Raw genomic sequence first — 16,695 nt, forward strand, 5'->3', positions numbered from 1 at the left:
GTTTTGGTCAGCGGTCGAATTCACTCTCCAACTTCGCGTAGAATTCATACTTGTCGCCCACTGTACTGCCGAGGTGAGGGTTTTGCACGTTGATGATGCTTATGCTGAAGAACCGGCCTTTGATTCTCAACCTGCACTTTCGAGGATTCATTGGCCACCGCCAAATCGCCCGTTTCTGCATCTCGCCCATCACTACACCTAGCACACACGTTGTGTTGCCTCAGTTATGGTAAACGGTATGTCCATCTCTGAACGTACGTACCATTGAGCTTCCAGCAAACCTCCTGCAGCGCTACGATGTCGAACTTGTGGCTCTTCAATACATTGAATCGTAATAGAAAGTTCACATTAAATCGTTTCATGTCAATTTCACATTGGAATAGTATAATGATTAGAGTATGTCAAATCGAAGTGAACAATAAGTTGGTTTGCAGTCGTGCGTGTCTTCATATACAATTCATGACTGTGAATTATAAAGCAGGATAGACAATTGCAATATTTGATTATATCTTTATCATATATTCAGGAGTATTCAATTGCGTGTTATAAAAACTGCGCAAAATAGAATTACAAATAGTTGTCAAAATTTTCGCACGTATATTGCCTCCACTTTGGTACATATATGTTCTTATACGGCGTGAAATATAACTTTTTCGTTCAGATATGATTTCGTATACCTCAGTTGCAATCGAGATATACAAACCAAATGGTTTACTGGGTGAGAGATAGGCAGATACACATCCCAAGTTGAATTTATTCCATAGTCTTTTTCCGTCGCATGAGTCTATTCCGATTGTTTTAGTCCGAATTTTCTTGTTCTTCGTTCATTGCTTAATAATTTTTCGTGGTGATGTCTTGCAGGACCCTCAGCACCAACTCCGTTGAAGCTCGAGAGAGCTCTCGTTCCGTGTCAGCATACGACCTGGCTTCCACCGGGGTTCATAGTACAGGCTGATGTAACCTTCTTTAATCTAAGCCCCGGTGATATAAATGCGTTTCACATTAAAAACTGATCAAGCGCCACACACAATAGATCTTGCTCAGACTCTTGCTCAGCAGCTTAGGCATTACAGCTCGTATGCAACTTACCTCTCTTCAGCACCCAAAATAGACCGTTTTAGTCAAAAATGTCGAGCCAATATTCGATATATTCGATATTCGTTTGTTTTCGTCAAATTAAAACAAAAAAATCATAGTGTGCGCCTTGCGCGTATGTGAAAATTAATAGGGCCGTTTCTTCAATTATAGCATCATTAACGTGCACTGCCGCACGGAGGTAGACTCGACGATGAGAAAGAAGCATTCTACGCGAGGCTGGAGGCAACGTACGACAACTGCTCGTCACGGGCCCAGGTCAGTAGGGAAGAAATGTATAGACCGGTGGTAGGACCCCATAGCCTGCATACCGACACAAACGATAACGGCCAACGATGTATAAACTTCGCAGCTTCCCGAGGCCTGGTGATCCGAAGTACCTTTTTCCCGCGCAAGGATATCCACAAAGCCACCTGGAGATCACCTGACCAACGTACAATGAACCAAATTGACCACGTTCTCATAGAGGGCCGGTTCTTCTCTAACATCACGAACGTACGCTCCCGTCGGGGTGCGGATATCGATTCTGACCATTACCTAGTAGCAGTACATGTGCGCTCAAAGCTGTCCACCGTATACCGGACACGTCAAAGCCGCCCTCCTCGGCTAAACATCAGACAGCTAGATAACCCACAAGCTGCCGAGAACTACGCGCGAGTACTGAATGAGGCACTGCCTTCTTCCGAGGAGTTGAGCCTCGAAGTACACAAAATGATTGGTTTGATGGGGAATGCCAACAAGCGGTGGAGGGGAAAAACTGCTTGGAAAAATTATCTAAGTATTGCTTCTAGAGAGAACCAGACCAAATACCGATGAGCTAGGATGCAGTTGACGACGATCCTGAGGAGGAAAAAACTCCAAAAGGAGGACAGGGATCGTTTGATTCTTCAAGTATTCCAAGCTAATGACACGCGCAAGTTTTATGAGAAGGTGAGCCAAACTCGGAAGGGCTACACACCGAAATCGGTTGTCACCGATAGCACAAGGTTTCCAGTTCTTCGATGAACACCTCAATGGCGATGTCGCAGAAGGAGGCGGAACGGCAATTAACCTAGGAGCACCCACGGAAGATAATAATGTCCTAGCACCTGATCTCCAAGAAGTCAAACAAGAAATCGGGCTGCTGAAGACCAATAAAGACGCTGGGAAGGACCGCCTACCGACAGAGCTTTATAAACATGGCGAAGAAACGCTAGCAAAGGCTCTACACTGGGTTATTTCGAGGATTTGGGAGGAGGGAAAGCTACCGGAGGAATGAATGGAGGGAGTGGTTTGTCCCATCTACAAAAAGGGTGATCGGCTAGACTGCTGTAACTATCGCGGTATTACGCTCGCTGGTAAACGCCGCCTACAAGGTTCTCGTCCAGATCCTGTTACGCCGCTTGTCACCGATAGCACAAGGTTTCAAAGGGAATTATCAGGCGGGTTTCATGGGGGCTCGCGCAACTGCGGACAAATTTTTACTATCCGACAGATCTTGCAGAAATGTTGGGAGTACAACGTGCCCACGCACCACATATTTATTGATTTCAAAGCAGCATACGATACAGTCGATCGAGATAAGCTATGGCAGATAATGCACGAACACGGTTTTCCGGATAAACTGACGCGACTGATCAGAGCTACATTGGATCGAGTGATGTGTTTCGTACGCATCTCTGGGACACTTTCGAGTCCCTTCGAGGGTGGCGACAAGGTGACGGTTTATCCTGCATGCTGTTCAACATCGCTCTTGAGGGGGTGATCCGACGAGCGGGCATCGAAACGAGAGGCACAATTTTCACCAAGGGGAGCCAACTTAGGCTTTGCAGATCGCAGGATCGCAGATGCAGGATCGCTGGTGACCGCGAACAACAACACTAGTAAGGAGATCCAGTGGCGCATCCAAGCCGGAAATTCGTTCTACTTTGCCCTTAGTAAAACGCTACGATCAGGAAGCGTACGCCGCCGCACGAAGCTAACAATGTACAAAACCCTTATTAGACCGGTAGTTCTTTATGGACTTGAAACCGTGACGCTGCTAACGGAGGGCATACGCGCCCTTGCCGTGCTTGAGCGGAAAGTGCTGCGGACAATATTTGGCGGAGTACAAACTGAAAGCGGAGAGCGGCGGAGGCGTATGAATCACGAGCTACAGGCACTGCTTGGAGAGACTCTCATCGTACGTCTTGCGAAAGTTAGCAGGCTACGGTGGGTGATTTGCGACTTCTGAGACGACTAGGAAATTGGCGACCAGTGGCCCAAGACCCAAGAGTTGAATGGAGACGAGTGCTTGAAACACCTCGAGGCACCTCGGCTGTATGCTGAAGAAGAAAAAGAAAAAGCAAATATTCAAATTAAAAATGAGCTCGGCTGATCTGAACAAGGTGTCATTTATGTTAACGGGGGTTCACGGTAGTGATTTTTCACGAGTTTTCCATCATTTTCTTATTAAATGTTTGATTCGGCAATAATGACATTCTAAAACTAAGAAATTATTGATCTATTTCAGTGAAATACTTTTACATCGAGCAATGGCTAAAAACGAAAGCGTAGACTGACACTTCAAACTAAAAAATAAATTGTTTTTTTTTCAGCAAATTTCAAAAAATATTAAAATAAATTATTTCAAAAGCAAAAACGCGAATTTTACTAGCAATTTGACCTGAGTGCAGAATTTTGTATCTGATGGCAACACTGTTGATTGCCGATTTTCATAAATAATCGTCTGTCAAACAAAAAGTCAAAAAAATTTGCAGTTCTATCTCTGCGGTATCGTAAATTTGTTTTTATTCTTACAGACGAAAAAATGATTTAATTCACAAGTGAATGCTTTTCATATTAGTGATGCATTAGCAAGAAATTGTAATACCTATAAACATGTTATGAGATTAGTGTTTGCGCATGAAGGTCATCATTATCTAAGCTGCCGAGTAGCAAGAGTGGAAGAAAGCTACTGATGAACACTGATTAAAGGGATTAAAGCACAGTGAGTGTCATCCTCCTATGCTGAGTATTTACTTATCATGATTTAAAGTTAATCCCCCTTGTATAGTCACTTGTTAGGCTTCACTATGGATGAAATAGACGCAATTATTCTTCATACCTTGCGACAAATTGGCTGGTACGTAAGACGTGTGAAAGTAACTTTGTTTATGATGTAAAGGTTGTTCTTTTATAGCAATCTTGACGAGGATCTAAGCGGTTTAGATGAAATCAAGCCGTCGCTATTGGTACCGATTGTGTCTCGATGTATCGCACTTATAGATCCAAGTTTAGAATTGCCAAAAACGCTTCCACCGGGGATGGCACAACGTTTCACCGCGACGGCCAGTTTAGCGGAAGCTTGCCGGGTTAGTGTTGTCTTAACTTAAGACTAGAAACTTATTGTATTTATAATTGTCAATCATTTTTAGGCCATCGGCTACCGACGAGACATCGGTTATCAGACGTTTCTTTACTCAAACGTGACGGAGGTGCGTCGTGTGCTAATGTTTTTAATTGAACGGCTTCCGAAGGACACTACCGACAAGGCGGAAGGAGCAAGGCAACCTGCGGATAGGGCGACTATCTTAGAAAATCAAATAGTTTCCAATTTGCAGGCGCAACTGCAGGCACCATGGATGCCTGAGTTTTGCCGAATAGACGGAACAGAGCCGTTTGTCGCTCCGGACAAGAATCCGGCGAGTACGTCTGCCACTGTAGCACAGGCCAAAATTGCTTTCCAACAATTTATCCCTAAAAAACTAAACATTCCTTTCGTGACGCACAGCGATTTAGTTAAAGGTAAGTCCGAATGAGAGATATGTGCCTGCTTTCGTTTTAAGTATATTTTAAATTTTAGAGATACAGGAATTTTGGTCAAGACGCAGTCTTGAATCTCTCGATCAAGACACTTTGGTGCCGTCTCTAATCGCTGCCAACGATGGAGCTATCAAATCAAATCAACCGATCGATGCCATCGACGAAGGGGATGCTCGGTACAAATTTCCGCTTGCACCCGAAAAGTTGCTGAGCAAATACTTTTCTGCAACCGGGAGTGGTGGCCCTGATATAAGTCAAGTGAAACAGGTTAAACCTAACACTAGCCTGCCGGCAGATGCGCCAGTCGTCGAAAGCACCAATTCGAACCCAGTGAAACTTCCGCTAGAATCACTACAAAGAGAAATCGACCAGCTACGAACGGAAATCGACAAAAGTAAGGAGTTATACGTTCAGCTGCAAACTGGCCGCCAACAGCAAGACGAATCGGTAGAAATGCATAAAAAAGCCCTAGCCAAACTGAAGGAAGATAAGAAGTTCAAGGAACGTACTCACATTCTACTCGAGGATCCAGAAGTTAATGTAAAGAAGCTCGAAGCCATTATTGCAGCCGGAGGAGAACGTATGAAGAAACTACAGGACCAGTGGGATGCACATCGGACACCACTGGTAGAGACACTGGAAGTGCACAAGGCGAAGAATTCGGATATCTTGGTAAGTTAAGCTAATGGATTACTTGATCTGATGTGATAAATATTTCTTATCACTCGTTACAGTCGAGATCTCAACCGATCCTAGACCAAATCGAGTCTACACGTCGGAAATGCGAAGAAATAACGATCGACTTGCAAACGAAAAGCGCCATGCACTTGCGGCTACAGAAAGAATTCGAGAAGCTAAATAAAACAGTGAGTCGAACGGCGTACACTAGCCGTATTCTCGAGATCGTGGGTAACATTCGTAAGCAGAAGAACGACATCGATAAAATCCTGCAGGATACGCGTAGCCTGCAGAAGGAGATCAATTCGATCACCGGACAACTCGACCGTCAGTTCACCGTTACGGACGACCTAATATTTCGCAATGCCAAAAAAGATGAATATGCGAAGCGGGCGTACAAACTGCTGGTTATGCTGCACTCCGATTGTGCCGAACTGATCGGATTGGTACAGGAAACAGGTGCAATAAAACGGGAAATTCGCGATCTGGAAGATCAAATCGAGAATGAAAAAACGCGCAACACAGCTGCCAATCTAGCTCAAATAACGAATGATTTGACCGAAATGCAGAACGAAAGCTTAAGATTAGAGGAGAGCATCCGCGAGCTGGAAGAAGCCATTCGACGCCAGTGATGAGCTGAGCTGAGCTAACACCATCGACTTGCTCGAAACAAATATCAATTTTATTCTCATACAAGACTATTACTTTAAGAAAATAATCGTAATATAAAATGTGATTAGGATTCGGAATCGATCAAAACAGTATCGAAATTGTTAGCGTAAAGCAATTCACATTTTCGGTACGAGATATTCTACTCAAAAAGCTGCTGCAACCACTAAAGTGCCCATTAAAACAAGCTTTATTCATCTGAAATGCTTTAGTTTTCACTGTGGAAAGAACTAAGAAAGCAAAAACTTACTGCTGGCTGTGCCGTTGACGAACCTCTGGCGGAACGTAACCTTCATCCACGGTACGTGGCTTCTTTTTCTTGCCGAACCAGCGCTTTGGATAGTAAACTTTCTTGCTATCGATTTGTAAATCGATCTTATCCTCATTTTCAAAGAACCACAATTTCTGTTCTTCTTGTTCCATATCGCGTGCCATTTTTTCCATCTCCTGGATTCGTTTGACACGATGCAATCTGGCAAGCTCTTCTTCCAAACGTTGTTGCCTTAGATCACACCAACGGCTGTAAGTCTATTCATAATAGTTAGTATTGTTTGATTAATTTAACCACTGCTAATATTACCTTGATTTGATCCTCTATTTGCTGTTTCTCATTATCAGCAATACTTTTGTTTACGTCGTCGAGCAGCAACTTTTCAAAGCTACCGTCGGCCAACTTCATACCACTGCCGTTGGCAGTACCAAGTATCTCGGATAGTTTTAAATAACTCTCATCTTCTTTAACTTCCACTTTCCCCAGGAAAGTTTTGGCCAACTCTACCATCTCTCCACTAATTTCAACATTCTTGCAGGCTTCAACAAACTTCAATGCCTCAGCATATTTTTCGTACAAAACTAATCCCAAAAGCTTGCAACTATTGCCCACAATCGCCCCGCTCTGCAGACCAAGAGTGTAGAAAGTTTTACCCAGCAACAGCTTCGAACTAGTCAAATCAAAATGATCGTCAAAATACGGATTCCGTATGAACTTAACGCGCACCTTGATCTCCTCTTTCTTTTTCTTCTTGTCCTCCACCGGTGCCTCCACTACTTTGGGGGCAATATCTTCAAAGTCGCTAATTTCGCCCGATTGCACGTACCGATAGCACGCGTACGTAGCCAGTGACCGTGTTATTGGATGGGCAAAATCCTCTTGCAAGCCCAGTAACGTAGCGATACGGGCAGCCCATTTGAACTCGTTCGTAGTGACTAGCCGGTCTAACGTGAGGTTCGCTGTGTAATCATCCAGAAATATACCGTAACCTATCCGGTTATTAAGCAGCTCAATCAGCTCGGAATAGTGACTGTGTTCGACGTAGTTTCGAACGATCGCATGCTGGGTAGAATCGAGCGCATTGGAGGTCTCTTCGGTTAACCGGAACTTGTGCATTATGTCCGCCGCTTCTTCGATGTGGGAATCATCAATCAGCTTGTTGGCATAGATATCGACATCGATTGCCGAAACCTTTGCTTTCTGGTGAAACTTTTGCTCCAACTCATAATAAAGCGCTTCGTGGTCCACTTTCGCTAGAACGGGTGTTGTCAATCGGGATTGCCAAGCCTCCTGGCAAGTGTAGGCCTCTGATAGGAAAGTGCGCCGCAAGCAACCAAGTAACCGAAAGGCCGGGCGAGGAGTTAAAACCCGTTTCAACATCGTTCAAACGGAATGTGACCGTAAATCCTCGCAAATCTATTATGAAAGAACGTTTCGTGTTTAGACTTTATTTTACACTTTTGGTTAGGAATTCTCCTTCTGACATTTAAATTTCTAACACTCAGCACGCTCAACCTCGGCTACTCAAAATTGAGTAAAAAACTACTCAGTTTCGGAAAAACCGTGGGTACGCAAAAATGAGTAAAGGTGCTGTCACTCAAAAATGAGTAGGCATACATTTTCTCCAAAATGAGTAGTTTTTGCTCAGTTTTATTTACTTGGATAAATGGGTGGAAACTACTCATTTTTGAGTAACCGGGCATTTTGTCAAAACAGAGTAGTTTCTACTCAGTTTAATTAAATAGAATAATGGGTGGAAACTACTCATTTTATTGAAGGAAATGGTTAGAAAATACTCATTTCGAATATGTTATTTCAATTAAAATATCCAATTTAGTATGATGTATTATTATGAATATTTATTTGTAATTAATTTGTAAATTAATGTAATGCATTACGAACATCGGAAAAAGTTTCACATTATTTGAACTTAAGTTTTGAGTTTGCCCTCATTCTACCGTTTTCAATCCGAATTTCGTTTTCTTTATCTCGTTTCAAAGATATGACCCAAAACTGGCACCTAAAGTAAGTTGAGGAATATTTTGTTGACTAATGGCCACTTCAGCGTCGGTTTCGGAACATCCGGTAACTGTTTCGGGTGACATTTTTGACGTAGGACTACGTCTTTGTTTACATATACTGGGTAGCAATTTGTGAAAACGAAAATAGAAGTGTAACGTTTTAATGAATCTTTCAAATGATATTGTCAATTGCAAGGAAAATTGTCCAATTAATCAGTGCGCAATCGCTCATAAAAGTGCTATTTTAGCTTAAATCGTTTCAGTCTCTTAGGCGCACTTATTGCTTGGAAGATAACGAAAAAGTGCGCCGAAGACACCGAAACGATTTAAGCTAAAATAGCACTTTTATGAGCGATATCGCACTTTGGATGGTACAATTTTCCTTGCAATTGACAATAATAACTACTAAACTACTGAATGAAACCGAACCGGGATTTCTGTCTATCTGTCTGTCTGTTCGTATGTTCCTTATATACTCGGAAACTACTAAGCCGTTCGGCGTGAAAATTTGCATTTAGGGGTTCTTGGGGCCAAGAAAGGTTCTTATGATAATTAGAGAACCGTATCTCTCCTAATACGGGGTGCTCTCATACAAATGAAACACAAATTTTTGCATAACTAGAGAACTTATCAAGCAAATGGATCCAACTATGACATGTGCGGGGTTTTGGAGGCAAGAAATTTTTCTATGGTGAATTGAGACCCCTCATCTTTTTAAGAGGGGGCTCCCATACTAATAAAATACAAATTTCCTCTTAACACAGACATAACTCTTATAAGAAAAATCAACAATAATTATCGTACCTAACATTTAGCCTGAACACTAGCACCATCTATGATCGACATTCCCAAATATCAAGTAGCAACATGGGTATCCATCGAAGTAGCAAGTATTTTTTATGGGGAATTCCACTTCTTTCGTCAAAAAGCACCAATTTGACCAAAACGGAGACATTCCCAATTAACCTAAATTTGAAATGACGGTTTAATCGGTACGAAGAATGGAAAACGAGTGTTATGTCTGTTTGTCTGTGCTCTTAACTTGAGGACTAATCAAACAAATGGAAACAAATTTGTCCTGTGGGGGGTTTAGGAGGCAATACTTTTTGACGTAGGACTACGTCTTTGTTTGCTATACTGGTAGCACTGGTAGTCAGATGCTATACATTAGTTGAATAAGCTACTTGTAAACAAAAATGTTTCTCGTGACGTGATTTTGCGGCTGCCGTGCGGGAATGGGATAAGCAATTGCAACAAAATATGTTGGAATGATAGCGTAAACCGAAGATATCAGATGGCTCTGCAACATGTAGGCTGACTGCCTTTTCCCTGAGAGGGCCAGGCTAAAATACTCAGCAGGTTGCTATAGGCATTTCCTTGCAGCATGGAGGATTTCGTCACTTCACAACTTAACTTATCAATTTAATAATTTTTGCAACAAGTATGAGTATGAGTTGCTATTAAAAAATGTGATGTGATTTCATTATTTTTTCGTGCATGAAAATCTTACGTAAGAAATGATTAAACTCCCTCCCCCCATCATGCCTGGAAACAAGCAGTTGTTTTACGATTCATTAATAAATTAATAAATTAAATAACTTATGTAGCCTAAAATCATCCCAAACTCGGGAACCGTATATTATACGACTCCAAAATGTTCCTATTGTACATCAGTCTCATTTCATCATTTGTTCCGGGATCGACGCTGAAGTCGCCATTAGTCAACATCAACAAAATATTCCCCAACTTACTTTAGACGCCAGTTTTGGGTCATATATTTTAAACGAGGCAAAGAAAACAAAATTCGGATTGAAAATGGATGAATGAGAGCCAGCTCAAAACTTGGGTCGTTTTCACCCCAATGAATAATGCTCATGAACATGAGGACCACCTACCGGTAGTGTCGTATAAACATGGAGAAACGCTGGCAATGGCTATAGATTGGATAAATTCCAAGATTTTTGAGAAGTAGAAGCTACCAGAGGACTGGATGGAAGGAATGGTTTGTTCCATCTACAAAAAGGGCGATCGGTTCGACTGCTGCTGACCCTAGAAATGAGCGCAAATTCCGCCAATGATCAATTCCAAACAATTCCGGGGCAAAATTTGTGGTAATAACCAAGGTCAGGCTGCAATAGGCCAAGGATACAACATCTTATTCTGCTCCCTGAAAATAGAAAGACGTACCAACTACTAAAGATGTGTAAGAATAAAAAAACAAAAGTAGTAAAGTAGTTGCCTAATAAACCAATACATACATAAAGAAATGATGAGAGTGCATTCATTGCAAAGCTTGGTTAATAAATAATGCATATAAATTATTATTGATATTCGTGTGCAATAATTGATGTATTCGAAATTGATGCAAGATTACAGAGGTGGGCACTGCTAATCAGCTAACCGCGAACTAGCTAGCGCATAGTGCGTTCGTCAGGTTTCAAATGGGTTAGTAGTTTTGTTAGCTTGGTATAATAGGTTTTTATAATCTTATGAACGCATAAGGTAAATGGTAAAAGATGGTAAATGGTTGGATAAAGCGCAAAACAGATCCCATAGTTGTGCTTAGCCTCCTATCCCTACGTCCACGTGATACCAGCCGAAATACGAGCTACCTCAGCGGAGATCCGGTAACCAACCCCGGTAGAAACAGAGGTCGTATACCAACAGGGAAGGAGGCACAGTGTTGTCTCGACACTTTAAGATGGCAACCCCATCACGAGACTTGGTAGCGTAGGCCTTAGTACCGTCTAGTAGTGTCTAAATCTAAAAAACTAAGAGTCAAGAAAATTGTACTCAGAACATTCGGCATAGACAAAGGCGACAAAATAAGGACATGCAATGGAATCTTGGTACTGCAACTGCAACTGGAACTGCAGATCGCTAAATTTCGTTCGGTGGCGACAGAGTGCTACTCGATCAGTTAGAACCCCGATATTTTAGCATCGTGGCACTGCAGGACTGTCGCAAAGGCGAAAAGGTATGCAGGGTCCGTGGCGGCAACGTGCAATTTTACCAGAGCGTCGGAGCGACCAACGAGCTGGGAACGGGCTTCGTAGTGATGGGCAAAATGGAGGATCATAAACATGTATTGTCCACACGAAGGTAGACCCGACGACGAGAAGGAAGCGCTCTATGCGCACCTCTAGGCAACGTACGAGAGCTGCTCACCACGGGACATCAAGATCGTCATCGGGGATATGAACGCCCAGGTCGGCAAGGAAGCAATGTTTAGACACAGAGAATAGACATTCAAGTAAAAGATCCCCACTAGGATAAAACTTATGTCAAATTAGTTGAGAAACTATAGAGATTTTGTCGCTAAAGACGCATAAAATTCTACAATAAACTCACAACAACTAGCTTCTGGCGCTATTGTCACGCTTATATATACTAGCGCCTGAGGAGCCAAAGGTTATCAGTGTGCAAATCAAAAGAGTCATTTAGTTGGGAAACTATAGTCTCTGTGCTATAGTGGTGGTGACGCTAGCACACGCTATGTCCGAAGGTACTTATTATTTAATTTACATACACTTCAGATTTCTCTTCACAGGATTCACAATCCCCCTTGCAGTGACATGCAGTGAAAAATGAGTATTTTCGAAAATCTGAGAAAAATGGAGAAGCGTCACTGCAAGGGGGATTGATCAATCCGTACAAAACTGAGAAAATGAATGTGGGGTCGAAATGAGCAATTATCCCAAATTTGGTTGAAATCGGAGGTGGTGGAATACAACGGATATGATCACTAGAGAGGGGGTGACCCCTAAATGACCTTAAAAATTGAATTTGCAAAAAACCTAAGATAAAATATTTTAAGACCTTCATTGAATTAATTGTTTTGACTAATACTAACATCCTGTGAAGAGAAATCTGTGGTGCATGCCGGTTAAATAATAAGTACCTTCGGACATAGCGTGTAGCATATTAGGTGTTTTAATTTGAAATTTTGTCCGAGAATTCCCGAAAAATTTGAAAGAGTCTAAAATTACTCGAGTTCGATTAGTTGTTGAGTTACGCAAAAATTTCTGTTTTATTTGTATGAGAGTCCTTATCTCCCTACCACAGGGGTAAGGGGTCTCAAACAATCATAAAAAAATCCTGCCTCCAAAACCCCCCAAATGCCAAATTTGGTTCCATTTGCTTGATTAGTTCTTGAGTTATGAGGAAATTTGTATTTCATTTATATAGGAGCCCTACCCCTCCTCAAGTTGGGAGGGGTCCCAATTCACCATAGGAAAAATTCTTGCCTCCAAAAACCTTCACATGCCAAATTTGGTTCCATTTGCTTGATTAGCTCTCGAGTTATGAGCAAATTTGTATTTCATTTGTATGGAAGCCCCCCCTCTTAAAGGAGAGAGAGGTCATAATTCCCCTTCTAAAGAGGGGAGGGGTCTCAATTCACCATAGAAAATATCCTTGTCTCCAAAAACACCCACATGTCAAATTTTGGGGGGAGGGATCTCTAACCATCATAAGAATCTTCCCCGGCCCCAAAAACCCCTATATGCAAATTTTCACGTCGATCGATTCAGTAGTTTTCGATTCTATAAGGAACATACGGCCAGACAGACAGAAATCCATTTTTATAGGTATAGATTTGTATGGGAGCCCCCCCCCCCTCTTAGTGGGGTAAGAGATCTCTAACCATCATAAGAACCTTCCCTGGCACCAAAAACCTTTACATGCAAATTTTCACTCCGATCGGTTCAGTAGTTTCCGATTCTATAAGGAACATACGGGCAGACAGAAACCCATTTTTATAGGTATAGATTACCAACAAATGCATATTTAATTTTTATCGTAGAAGCCACTCAAAAATCAAAGCGCAGCCTTCACGGTTTAATTGGCTTTGTAAGCGAATATCGTTTGCCAGACACCCAAATAAGTAAAACTGTTTTTAGTAATCATTATAAAATAGATACGATAATAAGAAAACCGCTTAAATAAACAAGAGATAATTTGACAAAACAGATCTTAAAACATTTAAATCAATCAAAAACTGAATTGCTTTCCATCTGGTTCCTCTCTGACGTCACTGTTCTGGGGCAAATTAAGCAGTGTCGTTTGGCCGACTGGCATATAGGCAACACCTCGCGATATCCCCTGCAGCCTCAATTCTTCGCATTTCTACAAAACCGTCATCGCCAATTTAGCCAAAAAAATTCGATGCTTCAGCATTCCCCTCCGCCGATACGACAGCGGCTTTCTTCTTCTGTTCGGCATTCTCGATTATGAAACGATCTTGTCAGCTTCCCGTTAGGCAACTTGTTACATTTATATCGCTTGGGTAAATTCATTGCCGAAAGTCAAATGAGTAACGGAAATGTGAATTGGCCAGGCTGAAGCCGACTTGCGTGTGTCGAGACGCACAATTAATTGGCTACGAGTAGCGCAGGATTAAGTACAATGGAGAGGAATTCTTGATGCGGCAAGAGCCACCGCGGCTCTCGGCTGGTAAAGAAAAAAGAAAGTTCTGGAAGCCTCCGATAAATTAAATATTTTCAAAATAATAACAAAAATAAGCATGAGATGGAAAAAATGATAAAATTGACCATTGGCGGTCGCGATGCGAGTAAATATAATTGATATAAATAGATAGTTGCATTATTTCCAAAAAAATCCTATACTTATTTAACTAAAGTTTATTTAGTGGAAGCTAATTGGAAGCGTTAACCCATTTAAAACCTAGTGAACACACTATTCGTTAGCTAATTCGCGGTTAGCTGATTAGCGGTGCACACCTCTGCAAAATTAAATTAGTAAAACATAAAAAGTCAAATTTAAAACTATACAATTTACGATTCTGCGTTTAGCACGCAGAACATCGTAGTTATGTGAAATAATTAAGTTCAAAACAATCTCACCGGCACTTACAATATGTTCTCTTGTCCGTTTCATCAGCAGCAGCACATCTATGAATTTGCTGCAGTCCAAAGCAGGTCAAGGTCATCTCCAACAGTAATTAAACAGTCAGCTCTAACCGCTCCAACTCGCGATTTGCACCGAACATCCACCAGCAGTATTTAAAAAGTTTGATGACTCGTGCATCTTGCGTTCACTTTTGTTCACAAAAATAAACCAGTAACTACTTTAAAAAACTTAAAAAAAACAAACGAGAGCGAACAAGCGTTAAATCAACAACAAATTTTCGCGAAAAAATCTGATTGCGGCAACACTCAATTTTGAGTAGTTTTTGCACAGTGACAATATGCAATTCTACTCATTTTTTGACAGCCCCATACAACGATTAAAAAATGAGTAGTTTCAACTCAGTCACTGAGTAGCCCTGGCTAAGCGTGAGGACTCAGCTGCAGGGATGGGAAAATTACTAATGAATCGGTTACACTTTGACAATTATTATCGATATTTCTTGCGTAACTTTTCATTTCGTCATGTGAAAAGGGCCTATGTGCAAATGAGTGATTCTCTTCGTGTCTTTTCTCTCACGTTTATCACGGCTACAGAAATAAATGCATTCCAATGCAATTTTCCTTTTCCTTAATAGCCAATAACGCCAACAACCGCTTACGCTTAATTGGCCGAACGTCTTATGACAAGACCTGCGCAGTATAATTTATCCAACTATTTCGGTCCGTGGCAGCCTCGATGGCAGCTAGTCTCCAGTTCCGCAGGCACCCAGTGCTCGCCAGATCTCGCTCCAACTGGTCTTGCCACCTCGCTCGCTGTTTCCCTCTTCGTCTTATTCCTACCGGATTCGAATCCATCCATTTTTGCTGGATACCATTTTTGCAGGATAGTTGTCCGACATTCTAGCAATACATCCTGCCCAACGTATTCGTCCAGCTTTAATCACTTTCTGAATACTGGGTTCGCCGAACAGATGCGCAAGCTCGTGGTTCATTCTTCGCCTCCATACACCGTTCTCTTGCACGCCGCCAAAGATGGTTCTTAGCACCCGGTTCGAAAACTCCAAGTGCTCGCTTCTAGCAGTGTCCACGTTTCATTCCCGTAGAGGATAACAGGTCGAATTAGCGTTTTGTACAGTGTGCACTTTGTACGGGGGCTCAGATTGTTCGACCGCAAGTGTTTGAGGAGTCCGTAGTAGGCTCGAGTTCCGTTGATAATACGCCTTTTAATCTCACGACTGGTATTGTTTTCCTCTGTTGCCAGTGAGCCAAGGTATACGAACTTGTCGACTACCTCAAACTCGTCCCCGTCCATTACCACGGTACTGCCCAAGCGGACCCTTTCGCAATCGGTCCCGCCCGCCAGCATATACTTCGTTTTAGACGTATTTATGTTCAACCTAATCTTCTCTGCTTGCTCTGCTTCCACCGCCTCACATGTTAAATAAATTGGATAAATTGGCTAGATTTCTTGAACATCGTGCCCCGTATTTCGACGCTTCGCTCGTCTTATAACAACTTCAAGCGCAATGTTGAATAGCAGACAGGAAAGACCATCTTCTTGTCGAAGTTCCTTGCAAGATTCGAATGGGTCCGACAAGCCACCCGAGATTCTCACACAGCACTGGATCCCATCCATCGTAGCCATGATAAGTCTAGTAAGCTTTCCCGGAAAGCCGTTTTCATCCAAAATTTTCTATAGCTCTTGTCGGTTCACACTACTATATGCGGCTTTAAAATCAATGAACAGGTAATGCGTGGGGACTCGGAATTCACGGTACTTCTGGAGGATCTACCGCAGGGTGAAGATTTGGTTCGTGGTAGACCGACCCTCCATGAGGCCGGCCTGATAACTTCCCACAAACCTTTTGGCGATAGTCGATGGAAGATCCCAAGTCATCTTAAAGATTTGGGACAGGCGGCATTCAGGATAGTGATCGCTCGGTAGTTCGCACAATCCAGTTTATCGCCTTTCTTGTAGATAACCCCGTCTTTCCACTACTCCGGTAGTCGTTCCGTATCCCCAATCTTGACAATCATTTGATGCAGACAGCCGGCCAACTTGTCCGGACCCATTTTAATAAGTTCCGCTCCAATGGCATCATTTTGCGCTGCTTTTTTTGTTCTTTAGCCGCTGAATGGCTTTTTTAACTTCCCTTATCGATAGGGGTGGCACATCTTCGTTGCTTACTACACCAACGAGGTCACTGCCTCCGCTATCATGATACCGTGTACCCCCGTTGGTATGACCTTCTTTAATCTGAACATTTTTAATCTGTACCCCGGTGGTATGAATGCGTTCACATTAAAA

General features: G+C 42.3%; 2 protein-coding genes across 3 annotated transcripts; one reads left to right on the forward strand and one right to left on the reverse strand.

The window, feature by feature from the left end:
* The first annotated feature begins 3,900 nt into the window (after nt 1–3,900).
* LOC128734099 (coiled-coil domain-containing protein 22 homolog) lies at nt 3,901–6,408 on the forward strand. Of its 2 annotated transcripts, none has more exons than XM_053828115.1 (6): nt 3,901–4,063; nt 4,112–4,198; nt 4,256–4,427; nt 4,491–4,860; nt 4,919–5,550; nt 5,613–6,408. In XM_053828115.1, exons 2-6 carry the CDS (start codon nt 4,149–4,151, stop codon nt 6,186–6,188), a joined length of 1,800 nt encoding a protein of 599 aa, XP_053684090.1. In that variant the 5' UTR covers nt 3,901–4,063; nt 4,112–4,148; the 3' UTR covers nt 6,189–6,408. The 2 variants fall into 2 exon arrangements, with proteins under 2 accessions (XP_053684090.1, XP_053684089.1); XM_053828114.1 differs by having other exon boundaries at nt 4,130–4,198.
* LOC128734101 (uncharacterized) lies at nt 6,298–7,962 on the reverse strand. The gene is made up of 2 exons (XM_053828116.1): nt 6,806–7,962; nt 6,298–6,753 (listed from the first exon to the last, which is right to left on the reverse strand). The coding sequence occupies exons 1-2, from the start codon at nt 7,874–7,876 to the stop codon at nt 6,472–6,474; spliced, it is 1,353 nt and encodes a 450-aa protein (XP_053684091.1). The 5' UTR covers nt 7,877–7,962; the 3' UTR covers nt 6,298–6,471.
* Nucleotides 7,963–16,695: the final 8,733 nt, after the last annotated feature.

The sequence above is a fragment of the Sabethes cyaneus genome, chromosome 2 (genome assembly GCF_943734655.1).
Source record: "Sabethes cyaneus chromosome 2, idSabCyanKW18_F2, whole genome shotgun sequence".
Taxonomy (NCBI): Eukaryota; Metazoa; Arthropoda; class Insecta; order Diptera; family Culicidae; genus Sabethes; species Sabethes cyaneus.